The sequence below is a fragment of the Mytilus galloprovincialis genome, chromosome 2, assembly GCF_965363235.1.
Source record: "Mytilus galloprovincialis chromosome 2, xbMytGall1.hap1.1, whole genome shotgun sequence".
In the NCBI taxonomy this organism is placed as follows: Eukaryota; Metazoa; Mollusca; class Bivalvia; order Mytilida; family Mytilidae; genus Mytilus; species Mytilus galloprovincialis.
In genome coordinates, this window is record NC_134839.1 from 2,530,132 (window position 1) to 2,545,246 (window position 15,115).

The following is a 15,115-nucleotide window of genomic DNA, read 5'->3' on the forward strand; positions in this document are numbered from 1 at the left end:
AGCTTCATCAATATTAGTTTTCGAACGCATACATGTGTTATTCAGTTTTAGCACCTTATCTTGAGTTTTTTTAAAATGCATCTTTTAAAAAGAAAATGAAAAAAAATGAAAATAAATCTCTTAAACTTTGATGTTTTCCCCCTTGGATTTTTCTTTACAATCTTTTTTCACAACATGCAATTTAAATAATTATAGAACTTTACCAATCTTATAGCTCCTCCTACTATGCGCATGTCTGACAAAATAACGGTTGCAAGTTGAGATTGATTTTAAATATATTTACTATTATTTCTTTTACAACATTAAACGTGAATTATCTACCCTTTCTATGTTGTCGTCCTAAATAATGACATGGGCTTTCAGCTGTTTTGAAACATTTTGTCGCTTAAGTTTTGAGACTTTATACTATTTTACTAGCCTATCATGATTATTAGAAAGTATGTTTTGCACGTCACCGAGAACATGAGGGGAAAATAATCATTGAAGAAGACAGATGAAGAAGAATATATGTTCATATATCCACGTGCATATATCCATATATGTATCCGGGATTATTTTCTAAAAATAAAATAGTAAGTAAACTCTTATTTGCTTATTACCATCATTCACGAAAACGATGGCTATTAAATGCAACACAACCACTGAGATTGTCAGTGGCGGATCCAGAAATTTTCATAAGTGGGGGCCCACTGACTGACCTAAGAGGGGGCCCGCTCCAGTCACGCTTCAGTGATTCCCTATATAAGCAACCAAATTTTTTTCCCAAAAAGGGGGGGCCCGGGCCCCCTGGGCCCCCCCTCTGAATCCGCCTCTGATTGTCTCATATAGTCGAACCTCGCAAAAACCGGAATTAACTTATGTATAAAAAAGAAGATGTGGTATGATTTCCAGTTAGACACCTCTCTATGTTGATCAAGAGACCAAATGACCCTGGAATAAACATACATGTATATAGGTCACAATATGCCCTTCAACAAGGAGCAAAGCCCATACCGCATAGTCATCTATAATAGGCCCCGAAATCACACATGTAAAACAATGCAAGAGAAAACTATAACGGCCTAACGTGGCGGTACCCAAATTGCACCTATTTTGACAGTTTTTTCATCTACGTTTTTTTATGATGAAAACAAAAATGTCCATTCTGTGTTTATTTTGTAGCCCTATCCTTCTTTATTATAAAGGTACACCAATTTGATTTTTATTCCATATGGAATCATAGAAAAATTGGTCTAAACTGACCACCAAACCATCAATAATTCTGAAATGAGGAGTACCCAAATTGCTTTCATGCTTAAATTCACATAGTCAAAAGTCTAAGAACAGAGCTTTTGTTTAATTTCTTTAAATATTTTGAGCAATTGGATATTAGTCCATGCTTACTCTTCATTATTTTTTAAATGGATACTTGTAACATATTGTATTTGCTCATTTTAAAAAGATGACGTTTTGATGACGTTGCATGGCGACGTTTCAGTACATTTTGTTTTTTCAGTAAATACTTCATCTGTTGATAGATACTGTGAACGTTTTGTGCATATCTAAATAGTTTTACCTATGTTGAAAGATGTGCTTAGTATCAAATCATAAAAAAAACAAATTGTTTAGTCTCTAGAAAATCTTGCAAGATTTTCGCTGCTAGTTTTGCTAAATAGGTGCAATTTGGGTACTCGGTGCAATTTGGGTACCGTTACGTTAATTAATGTACAAAAATAGGTACGAAAACCAACATTGTAACACAGTATATGATTCGGAACCTTACGGCCAATAGTTATCATCTACTAACATACTGTACGTAGAATATTATAGACTGGACTCAAGACGTAGTACATGTAGTACGACTCAATACTTTATACTTTTTTTTCTATTTTTAATACAGACAAATCGGTACTTTAAATCTGCAAACTAATAACATGTAATATGTACAATCATCATTCTACATAATGAACCCGCGAGTAGATATCATTCTACATAATGAACCCGCGAGTAGATTAATCAGATACATTCATCTTATATCAGTCAGGATCCTACTTCGTCAAAATTATCTCCCCATTACGCCAGTTCATTTTCACAATCGTAAAAATGGAAGCCCTTGTAGCGATGACGCGCTACCAATTTTGCTCTTGGAAACCGATAAATTTATCCACATTGCACCAATACGATCCTTATATGTCAGTTATATTTTAAAAGACAAATGTATCAACTAGCTAATGAGCATCAGTTAATGATATTGTCTGCATTGATTCAACTTAAAACTATTGTCTGATCGGTTGTTAGGTGGAATTTTCGAAAAATCATAAACATTTAAAAAAAAAAAAAATTAAATATTTCGTGGAAGGGCAGACTAGATTTTTTTAGTGGTTGAAGACTATAAACCCTAGTTATCACACACAAAAAATTAGAATTTTTCGAAGATATGCATTTTCATCATCCAACTTGTAAGACTGTCGTCAAGTACTTTCAGTAAAAAAATAGCTATTCGAACACACCTTCCCTGTTTTTGTGACTCATTAGATAGGTATTTCACTTGACCCATATATTTCATCTTTTAGTACTGTTATTTTTTTGTGTTATAAAGTCAACCTGTAGCTTTAATATATAAAAATGATAGAATCTGAAGCGAGACGATGTATGAAATATTCTTACTTTGAACGATATCAAGACAAAATACTCAACTCAAACACGCCCTAACATAAAAAGGTGCACTCGATTTTCTCTTTTCGATACAATTGTTACCTATTTTTTGGAATTTTTTCTTCAGTCACATAATGGAAGGGCAGACACGAAAATTACTGAACTAATAGATTGATATCTTTTCCGTCCGTGGTAATTTTTTCAAAAAAATCGGAGGTTATGCATTTTTGTCATCCAACTTGAAAGATACCCATGTCGTCGACTTGATATCTAATTGTTCTGCTTAACTATGTACTAGATAAATTGAAAACTTATGCAAATGGTGTTTTTGAAATAAAACACCTCGTAATTGAGAAGAAAATTGCAGTTTTGTTTGTTTCTATTAACTTTTTAAAAATTTGTCACTATAGTAAACAATACAGTAAACATTTATCGCCTTCTCTAATAGAGAGCTTCGATTCTTTTGTTCTATTTCAACCTGGTTTCCGACTGATATGGGTGCAAGTGTAAGTGATAAATTTGTCCTGGTAAAATATGTCTGGGCGGACAAACATTACTAGTATAAAAAGTCCATGGTAACAGAATTTACTAGCATATTTAGTCCGATGTTAGTAATATATGTTCCCAGACTAATTTTCCTAGGTAATCATGTCCTTTAAAATCATATAATAAATTCAATTATATTTAAACCATGGAAATTTAAGTGTTTTGTTTTAGTAATGTTTAAGAGTTGCATAGTTATATTTTTGATAAAATTCATGTCCCCAGACTAGTTTTCCTAGGAAATCATGTCAATGTCATTAATAGTCCTAAGTTAAAATGTCCATGTCCTTAATTTTAAAGGTGAATATGAATGTAATATGTTTTAATTTTGCTAAAGACAAAACGAAAAAGTTGTGTATCAATCTGTTAAATAAAATTTGTCTCCAGACTAATTTTCCTAGGAAATCATGTCCATGTCATTAATAGTTCTAGGTTAAAATGTCCATGCCCTTAATTTTAAAAGGTGAATACAAATGTAATATGTTTTAATATTGTCAAAGAGTTGTGTATCAATTTTTTTAATTAAATTTATGTCCCCAAACTAATTTTCCCTACGAATTCATGCATGTCTATGTCATTAGTATCAGAGTTCGCGAAAAGTGGTGGTCCTCAGAATTTAACCACCAAAATTTTGCATAGGACTGATGCAATTTTAGCATTTTTCAATAGAGTTAATAGTGAAGACCAAGAGATTTTCTTCAAGGACCACCAGGGAAAAAAGATTTCGTGAACTCTGTAGTATTCCTAGGTAAACATGTCCATGTCTTTTATTATAAAAAGGAAATTGTATAAGCAATAGGAACTCAATATTCATGTTTTAATTAGGTTATAAGGGAAATGTCCTTTATTTTAATTGGAAAAAAATACAAATACCTAGGTTTATATTTAAGCTCATCTGGTTCATTCAGTTATGCTCAAAATGAACTATACAAAAAATCCCTGAAAGCTCATTTCAAATTAAGGAAAGATCTTTTATCACTTAATCCTGATGTAAAAACAAGTATTCATGTTTTTGACCACACTGTAAAACCTATTTTATTATATGGTAGCGAAATATGGGGGATGTTTAATTCTCTTTCCTCTAAATGTAAGAAGGAAGATATATCTTTTGAAAAATTATATTCAGGTTTACCCTGTGAGAAACTTCATATAAAATTTTGTAAATTTATACTTGGGGTACACAAGAAAACAACAAATGCTGCAGTGTTATCTGAACTTGGAAGATTTCCAATATATTTTAATATTATAAAAGGAATGTTATTGTACTGGTATAGATTAGAGAATTTAGGTGATAATTTTCCTCTATTAAAAGAGGCATATACACAATCAAAGACACTACATCACATGAATATAACATCATGGTATGGTTCAATAAATGTTGTTTTTAAAATACTTGGTATTGACTATACAAATGCCATAAATGCTCCATTTTGTGAATCCTTATACAAATTTAAGAAATATATACAAACCAAGCTATCAATATTGTTTATTAGCTGTTGGAAAAAACAAATAGATAAATTTTCAGACAGTAAACTGAAAACCTACCTTTTATATAAAACAAATTTTGGTTTTGAAAAATATCTAACATTGATCAAGAATTTTGAACTTAGAAGAAGTTTTACTAAATTACGTGTATCTTCTCATAGATTACAAATAGAATTAGGTAGATATCAGGGTATTCCCCGAATTAACAGAATATGTAATAAATGTTCTTCCAATACTGTCGAAGATGAGGCTCATTTTCTATTTGATTGTAACAAATTTGAGGATGATAGAAATTGTATGTTAGCTAGTATTGCACAATATAATTCTTATTTTAATCATATGAACAGTCAAAGCAAAATTATCTGGTTATTTAGTGTAGAAAATGTTGAGTTACTTAAAATAATATGTAATTTTATATACAAACATCTTCCTTAGTGAAGATTAGTTAAAGGAAATCTATGTGTGTATATACATTTGATTGGACATAGAAAATTATATTCATCTGAATATCACAAACATACTAGCCGATTAAAAAAAAAAAAAAAATAATTGTTAAGATATATTATTTATTCAAATGTTCTCTTATATCCTTGAGGCATCGTCCCCTGGTATCAACTGCATTCAAGTTACCTATGATGCTTCCTTGTTTGCTTTTGATACAGGTAGGAAAGAGACATTTACACACATTTTACATGCCTATGGCCAATAAGGTATCGCCCCCTGGTGTCAGCTGCCTTTAGGAAACCATAATGCTTTCCTATTTGCTGCTGACACAGGATGAGTCATGGACATGTTTAATTTCTACTTTCTTTTTGGCTAATTATTATATATTTAATTGATCCAACTTTTTGTGTACTATACATATGTGGATATCTATTTTTCTTTTTTTCTTTTTGGGCTACTTGTTTGTTATCTATATCAACCACACTTGCAATAAAATGCATTAGTATTAAAAAAAAAAAACATACTATAGATTCTTTATCTACGTATTCTTTAAGAACTTAAAAAGTTCTCGTTTAACTTTTTTTTTTATTTATCTCATTGTTTGTATTGTATTATGAAAAAATTATTGATGTTGTAATGTTTATGCCCTTAGGGGCCCATAATTGGAAAATAAAGTATCTTATCTTATCTATCTTATCTTATCTTAATAAGGAAATTTTCCAATCTTATCTAACATTTTTGTCATCTATTTTAAATATATTTTATGATAATAAAACTATAAGAAAAACAAGTCTTGGGACAATTATTCCTAGGAAAACAAGTGCCAGACATAATTTACTAGCTATGGACTTATATTCCTAGTAAATGGACTTGATTAACTAGGAAAAAAAAGTCTGGAGGACAAATTTTACTACCGGACCAAATTTACTGTTACACAAGCAGTCATCGGTAGGGTAATATTCGAGTTTTATCGCTAAACTTAATTATCACTAGAGCACACCCGTATATCGCGGGTCCGTGACTGAATTAAAGTATATAACTATGCGCAAGCCTTATTTTAGTATTAGTATTGTGATCTGATAAAGTCATGCTGATTATAAGATACACAGTTTTCTCTGCTTTCAAATCTTTCTGTTTGAACCCGTCTAACTGGAACTTATCAATTATTGATAATATTAATTATTTGGAAAACAAAAGGTCCTGGAATGGAGTATTTTTTAATCAACAGCATTGTCCTATCTATAATACTAAAATTACGAGGTCCAATTTGTCAGCCGTCATCACGTAAAAACGACGAATCAAAGAATTCAACTTTATATACAACTAAATTTGACAATTAAGTAGTGTCAACCCTGTGATTATGACCCGTGTAATACTATATAGCATATTAATCCTGAATACACCGTTTGGTGGTGCACCTGTCAGATGCGGAACGTACAGATAAGGTACTCGGTAACAGGTGAGTATACTATTGGTATCGGTATCGGACTCGACCCGGAACTTCTTAATTATTGGCAATATTATTTACGTGGAAAACAAAAGGGCCTGGAGTGGTGTAATTTTTAATCTACACCTTTGTATTATATTAGTTATATATAAAGTTGAATATTTTGATTCGTCGTTTTTACGTGATGACGGCTGACAAATTGGACCTCGTAATTTTAGTATTATAGATTCGTATTGTTATCTTAGAAAGTTTAACTGATTAAAATACTACAATAGGTAACAATTTGACAATTAAGTAGTGTCAACCCTGTGATTATGACCCGTGTAATACTATACAGCATATTAATCCTGAATACACCGTTTGGTGGTGCGCCTGTCAGATGCGGAACGTACAGATAAGGTAATCGGTAACAGGTGAATATACTATTGGTATCGGTATCGGACTCGACCCGGAACTTCTTAATTATTGGCAATATTAATTACGTGGAAAACAAAAGGGCCTGGAGTGGTGTAATTTTTAATCTACACCTTTGTACTATATTAGTTATATATAAAGTTGAATTCTTTGATTCGTCGTTTTTACGTGATGACGGCTGACAAATTGGACCTCGTAATTTTAGTATTATAGATTCGTATTGTTATCTTAGAAAGTTTAACTGATTAAAATACTACAATAGGTAACAATTTGACAATTAAGTAGTGTCAACCCTGTGATTATGACCCGTGTAATACTATACAGCATATTAATCCTGAATACACCGTTTGGTGGTGCGCCTGTCAGATGCGGAACGTACAGATAAGGTAATCGGTAACAGGTGAATATAATATTGGTATCGGTATCGGACTCGACCCGGAACTTCTTAATTATTGGCAATATTAATTACGTGGAAAACAAAAGGGCCTGGAGTGGTGTAATTTTTAATCTACACCTTTGTACTATATTAGTTATATATAAAGTTTAATTCTTTGATTCGTCGTTTTTACGTGATGACGGCTGACAAATTGGACCTCGTAATTTTAGTATTATAGATATATTATGATTACCATATTCTCATATCGTTTAGAAAAATATGCATAACCACAGGGAATTAAAGCAGAGAGTCCAAATTCCATTGCAAGATCAATCATTTATTTTTACTTATACTTTTATAATTAAAAAAATATTTTTAAATAAAAAAAAAAAAAAAGAATTACAAGATGCACATCTATATCAAAATCTACCCTTACTTCTACCTTTAGACCAAAATCGAAAAAGAAAAAATAATATTTTGAATTTATCAAGTTTCATATAACGGCATGTATATTTGAAAAAAAATTTGAAAATTCTCACTTTTTTTTCTGGAAACATTTTCATAGAATTTTAAAAAATGTTTGATGATTTTTAATTGTGTTTTATTTGTAGTAAATAGTCATGAAGGTTGCGGTTATTGGAGCAGGAGTAAGTGGATTAACTGCTATAAAGTGTTGTTTAGATGAAGTACTAGAGCCAGTATGCTTCGAAAGAACAGATGATATAGGTAATTGAAGAAATATTGATAATCCAGTTATACGTGTATTTTAAATTATATAACATCGAGTGAAATAGCGTTGGTCAGTGTTTTGGTTTTGTTTTAAAAGAATAATTAGCAGATCTGTGCTTATATAAATATATATACAAGCTCTTCATAAAGCTCTTCAACTAAATATAACTATAGTTTGTTTTTCTTTCTGTCTCTATCTTAAGTCCACGGGGTTGTCCGTCCTTCCCTAGAATGTGGATTTTGATTCCACCTTTGGTTTCTTACTGTGAGTGTTTTATGGTATAGTGCAATGGTTTAAATATAAATGGTGCAAGACAACAACAACGTAGGATTATATTATTATACTAATCTCAGACATGTGTTATAGCTGTCTCAGTACTATTTATTTTGTGAAAATAACTTGCCTTCCTTTTATCCAAAACAGGTGGGCTATGGAGATATTCCGACAAGGTCACAGAAGGTCAAGCGTGCGTTATGAAGTCCACCATCACGAATACTAGTAAAGAAATGATGTGCTTTAGCGATTTCCCAATGCCTGCAGATTATCCAATGTATATGCATAATACTTATGTACAAAAGTATTTAAATTTGTATGCAGAAAAATTCAGTCTTCGGAAATATATACAATTTGAAACGGAGGTAAGGCATTTCAGGCAGATTAAAATTTGATTTGAATGCCGGTTTGCCTAAAATAAATACAATTATGTTTATTTTTATCATTTTTATGGCTTACCCGTTATGTAAAAAATATTATTTAGAACCTGTAACAAATTGCACACACTGTTTTGTTCTTACTAATACAATCTGTTTAAAATATAGATCTTATAACCGAAGCGTGGACACCTCGAAGTGGACACACGATCTGCATTTCATTCGGATCGTATGGTACTGGCATTATGGCATAGTGCTGGTCTGCGGGGCCTCGTCGATATACTTTATTTGTCAATGCTTGTTATTCAGTTAATTTTCATATTGACATGGCATTGTGTTTCTCTCCTTAGAGTTCTATAAATAGAAATAAGAAGAAGTGGTATGAGTGTCAATGAGACAACTCTCCATCCAAGTTACAATTTGTAAAAAACCATTATAGGTCAAGGTACGGTCTTCAACGCAGAGCCTTGGCTCACACCAAACAGCCAGCTATAAAGGGCACTAATATAACTTCCTCTTGGTTTCTACTATTTTATCATTCTTAATTAATGAGTATTGTTTCTAATTACTTGTCATGTAGAATCTATCAATTTCCTAGAAAAAAGAATTAATACTTCAATATTTTTGTTCAGATATTGAGTGTGATGAAAAAAGACGATTTTAAACAGACTGGTCAGTGGATTATCACGCTGAAAGACAAGAAAACTGATAAAGTGAAGGAAAATATATTTGATGCTGTTCTTGTGTGCACTGGTCGTAATAGTGAAAAGTATGTTCCGTGTTTCCCCGGTCTATCAAACTTCAAAGGAAAAGTTATTCATAGCCATGACTATAGGAAGCCAACTGGATACGAAGGCAAAAGAGTGCTTGTCATTGGAATAGGAAATACAGGATCGGAAATAGCTGTAGAACTCAGTGCAGTTGCTTCACAGGTACATTGTATTCGTCTTCAATAATTTAAGTTGTATTATAACATTGATTACAAAACGAGTCGCATGTAAAAAAAAAATACCAAAATCATCATTTTATATGATGATGGTTACTAATTATAATAATCTGTATTGTCTTAAAGCACGTATTGTGGAGAGGGCTTACATTGGGTATGCCTGTGTAACCGGAGAGCACGAATTTCATTACAAAATTGCTTGTCTTCACCTGGGACTCGAACCCGGGACCTCTGTGTTACAAGGCAGCGCGCTAACCGACTGAGCTAAAGAAGTACTTCCTTAGCTCAACTGCTTACGGCTGATTAAGTATCTACCAAATGTTCTAAGGGAAGCAATCCCGTCACACCTGTCACCCAATCCAATTCAAGGAGAGGGCTTACATTGGCTATGCCTGTCATCTAATCCATTTCAATTTATTTGAATTAGATACTGTTTGTCCCAGCTTGTTCTCAGTACCATGCATTGACAATTAGATAAATTCCAACTGAAAGCTCATTATAGATTCATAGCAATAACTTGCATAAGTGAGAACAAATAAAATGAAATACCTGAACTGAACTGATCATATATTGCATTCGTTTGGAAATGAAGTATTGAAGTAAAAATGTATTGAACATTTTAAATTTAAACTTTTTTTTTTACTTTGCAGGTTTTTATAAGTACCGGACGTGGAACTTGGGTAATTCCGAGAATAGCCGACCGTGGTATGCCTATCGATATGACAGCTGTCAAAAGGATAATGATGAAAGTAAAAAAAATATTACCACAGTCGCTAATTGAAAAAATAGCGGAGAAAAGAATAAATGCAAGATTTGATCATAAAAGTTATTGTCTGCAACCAAAGCACGGTGTCTTTGCTCATAGTCCAATTATAAATGATGAAATACCAAACCGATTGGCATCTGGGACATTAAGGGTAAAAGCGGATGTCAGAACATTTACTGATAATGGGGTAATATTTGATGATGACACAGTGGAAGAAAACATCGATGTTGTTGTCTTGGCAACAGGATATACATTTAAATTCCCTTTCTTGGACAAATCTGTGACTGAGGTCAGAGAAAACCATGTTGATGAACTGTACAAGTACATTTTCCCCCCAAAGCTGGAGAAGTTAACTTTAGGTATAATTGGATGTGCACAAGTAATCGGCGCAAATATGCCAGTTTTTGAGATGCAGTGTAGACTGTCAACACGTGTATTTCAGGTAAATTAAGGAATTTTGCGAAAATTTGATTGATAAAAATATAAGTGAATAAATAATAAATAATAAATACAATAGATAGGTCTTGAAAGAGATGACCATTCGGGCCAGGATGATGGTCGGGGAAATGTTAACTGCCACTTGAAAATAAATGTATATTGGATAAAGACAGAAATTTAACCTTGCAACAGGCCACCTACGGACCCCTCAAACAGTTGCTGCAAGGGTTCATAACGTGCAAAGAGCGTGGCACTCTCTTTACATGGGGTATCTGATTGAACGTCCTCATTCTAACCGGACGTGGCTGCAAACTTGTACATACCACACAACCAAACGGACGGCCTAATTGGCCTTATTGGCAAGCGTTTTACTGACGGTTGGAAGAAGACCAAGTGACCATATTTCTATTCCCTAATCATTCTTTGTGTGCTTAAAAGAATCAAATCTCGGGAACATAGGTAATACGTAACTGCAACTGAATTATTGAATACAATTATCTTTCGAACAAAACAAAAAACAACCCGACAATAAGCTAAAAATTACAACAAACAAAACGAGTTGTACTTCTTCTTTTTCCTCTTCATAACCCTAGATAACCTCTATAAGACCTTGATTTTTGTCCTGGACGTATATGTATCGATTCCTTAACAGCATGTTGTTGTTGTTGTTGTCTTCTTTTACTTGTGTCTTTCCTTTATCAGAAAGAGTATTTTAAATGAAGGGAAGACACTAAGGAGGGTCATGATGTAGTGGTTAGTGCATCGGACTAAAAACACAAAGGGTCCTGTTTGAACCCCGTTCCGGTGGGAAAAAAATCAGTGACTTAATTTTCGGCTCTCCCATGACACAATTTGCGAGAATGGTTTCGAGAAACTATGATAAACCGTCGGAAGGGGTACGTTAAATGGCTGACCCGTGTTAAGAGAGAGCAGTATAACCTTATAGATTTCGAAAATGAGCAGACTATTGCCGCTACAAGGCAGCACTCTCATGCGCAAAGTGGAAAGGGATTAATATAAGTTGTAATAACTTCTTTCCCAACCCACTATAAACAAATGTTTAAACTAAGACTTTAGTTTTAGTACACTTAAACATTTGAATTTTCTCACCAATCATTATTCAATCTGGTACATTTTGATAGGTATATTCTTTGGAATTTCTAGGAAGGGTGTATATATAAGACAAAACTTTCATCACAAAAATAAGGATTTATTTGAGAGGTATGATTTCAAATGCAGTCATTTATTAATTATTCTTTTACCTCTAATTTCAAAGGATGTTTTATAAATGATTGTAACTCATGATATGATATACCTAGAGAAGTCATTGTGTCTTGTATTTTAGAGAATATATATGATTCGATTACTCATAGTTCGAAATTCGACTTGCGTGTTTCCTTGTTAATGTTTAGTGGTTAAACAAACGTGTTTTTGTAATAGGTATCAATGGCATGCATGGATCAAAAACATATAATAGTACACACATGCATGGACATTTCCTGTTCGGATTCTGTTTTTAAAGATTTGTCTGAACAGTACATAATTGTATCAATAAACCATTTTTTGAGACGTTTTGGCCAATGGCCTTCTTCAGTTCTTTATTTTTCCTCACTACTACATGGCTGACATTACATTTGTATTTCCTTTTTCAATCATTGAACAGTACATGTCAAACCTACTTAAGTTATTATGTATTGATAAAAGAGGGACGAAAGATACCAGAGGGCGAGTCAAACTCATAGATAGGAAATAAACTGACAACACCTTGGTTTCTTTATCTATTTTACAGGGGAAATCAACTCTTCCGTGCTATAATGACATGATGTTAGATATTGAATCAAAACAAGAGGCACTGACACAAAAACATGTAAAATTACATAAACATACAGTTACTGTCGATTACATAGAGTATATGGATGAATTAACCACATTAAATGGATGTCGACCTGATTTAGGTATGTCTTGACTAACATATTTTTTTTTTTGAAAATTGTACAGTAAATATTCAGTGGTAAAGTGTTTATTTTTACCATTTTACCATTCCATACAGATTTTAAAAACGTATAAAGAAAAAAAAAAAAACGTATAAGGAAAAAACGCGTGCATGACTACGTTCAACCAGAGACAACCAGAGACATATAATATGTCTCTGGTTCAACCATTTCGAGATGTGAGCCACGGCTCCGGTTTGAAGACTGTACTTTGACCTAGTAATTGTACATTTACAAATTGTGCATTGGATGGAGAGTTGTCTCCTTGGCATTTTTATCACAACTTCTTATATCTATAGAGGTATAGTATTTATTTCATCATCAGCATTGGATGGAGAGTTGTCTCATTGGCACTCATATCACAACTTCTTATATCTATAGAGGTATAGTATTTATTTCATCATCAGCATTGGATGGAGAGTTGTCTCATTGGCACTCATATCACAACTTCTTATATCTATAGAGGCATAGTATTTATTTCATCATCAGTATTGGATGGAGAGTTGTCTCATTGGCACTCTTATCACAACTTCTTATATCTATAGAGGTATAGTATTTATTTCATCATCAACGTAGTGATCTGTAGAGAAGTATTGATTTGGAAAATATACTTACTTATATGAACTTCTTTATACAAAATTTATGAAATATCAGTTTACACATGGTTGAGATGTTCATACTATACTTTGAGTGATATGATAAATACGTGTTTTTACAGGTTCATTAGTATGGTCAGATCCAAAATTGGCCTTAACCTGTTACTTTGGGCCATGTACACCATACCAATACAGACTACATGGACCAGGAAAATGGGATGGAGCAAAACAGGCGATATTGACGCAGTGGGACAGAACGTTAGGACCCCTTAAAACAAGACCATTAGGACTTAATGAACAGCCTATACAGAAAAACTTCTTACTATTATCTCTTGTTTTTATTGTAACTATTTGTTATATGCTTCAAGCTTTATTTTTCTAAGTTATTTTTTTTTGTAAGAGTGACGTTCGATTTGCCCCGATTTTTTAATTGAGACGCAAAATAAATATATATAAAGATTCTGAAAAATCTACCATTCTCTCAAAGCCGTGAACCCAAAGTTTCGACTTTTTCATATAGTCTTGTGATTTTTAGGAGAAAAAACTGTTTTGCCTCAATGGCAATCATACCACATTTTCTTATTTTTATATTTGTTTACCCTTGACTACAGAAGTGTCTTAAACTACTCAGTTTTAGATATCTATATTTTTAGTAAGGAAGATTAATTTATTGGTCAAGGTTTGACTTTATTGATTCTGGTGATTTGCAAAGATGAAGACAAACCCATTAGATTATTTACCCTAAATAAATTATTTCTATTTGTTTAAATTGAAAAAAAAATTGTTGGCAATTTTTATCATTAAAAAAAAAAGGTTTTGACAGAATATATCTTAGCACTTGTTCACTTTGTTGAAGGTCACATGTTGATAACTCGTAAAAAAGAACAATGGAATCAAAAATACATACTGCAAATGCAACAGATAATATCAACCATTGACTACCCTGAAAAATATAAATGTACAAACAACAACAAACAACAACGCACAATACGAAGTCCAAATGCTCTGATTTTGTACTGGCACGAATGTGAAGGGGGTAAATACGTGTCACCAGCAGTGGCGGATCCAGAGGGGGGGTTCCGGGGGTCCGCACCCCCCCTTTATTTTGGCCGATCAATGCATTTGAATCGGGACATATGTTTGCACCCCCCCTGCACCCCCCTTTGCCCTGGGCTAGCACCCCCCCTTTCGAAAATTCCTGCATCCGCCACTGACCAGCGCACAATTGTCACACTTGTATAATTTCTAAAATATTTAGGAATTGCATAATCACAGGGGAAAAAGAGGAAAGATTATACATAATAACTGGGAAGAAGAGACAATTGAACTATATGTTCATTGTACAAAGGCAGCACTCAGACCGATTTATTATGCTGAACCGCATACGGATAACAGGAAAGCAATTCCGTCACAAAACAGTTGATCTGCGTTTCTTTTTCATATTTTTTTTTGTCATTCACATTTTGAATCTGATTTGTTATGCACGTTGAAGAGAAACAAAGTGTTCCTACGAATTATCTGATGGTTATAAAGCGTGAATCAGACACAACAAATAGATTCAGTCTTTGCCCGTGTTTGACCTGATCAAATTTTCCTAAATCGCATTATCATTGCTAGTTCTTTCATGAACATATATTTTAGTATTAGTCTCCTTT

At 33.0% G+C, this 15,115-nt stretch overlaps 1 protein-coding gene across 1 annotated transcript; it reads left to right on the forward strand.

The window, feature by feature from the left end:
• The first annotated feature begins 336 nt into the window (after positions 1 to 336).
• LOC143062679 (flavin-containing monooxygenase 5-like) lies at positions 337 to 14,285 on the forward strand. Its single transcript, XM_076234413.1, has 7 exons — positions 337 to 572; positions 7,955 to 8,069; positions 8,497 to 8,711; positions 9,356 to 9,655; positions 10,320 to 10,877; positions 12,663 to 12,828; positions 13,583 to 14,285. Exons 2-7 carry the CDS (start codon positions 7,964 to 7,966, stop codon positions 13,840 to 13,842), a joined length of 1,605 nt encoding a protein of 534 aa, XP_076090528.1. The 5' UTR covers positions 337 to 572; positions 7,955 to 7,963; the 3' UTR covers positions 13,843 to 14,285.
• The last annotated feature ends 830 nt before the right edge of the window (positions 14,286 to 15,115 follow it).

Bases quoted from the DNA above. Each gene is read 5' to 3' on its own strand.
- LOC143062679 (XM_076234413.1), top strand. From the start codon at position 7,964: ATGAAGGTTGCGGTTATTGGAGCAGGAGTAAGTGGATTAACTGCTATA. The intron at 10,878-12,662 runs GTAAATTAAGGA...TCTATTTTACAG, and splicing joins TGTCAACACGTGTATTTCAG to GGGAAATCAACTCTTCCGTG. The intron at 12,829-13,582 runs GTATGTCTTGAC...GTGTTTTTACAG, and splicing joins TGGATGTCGACCTGATTTAG to GTTCATTAGTATGGTCAGAT.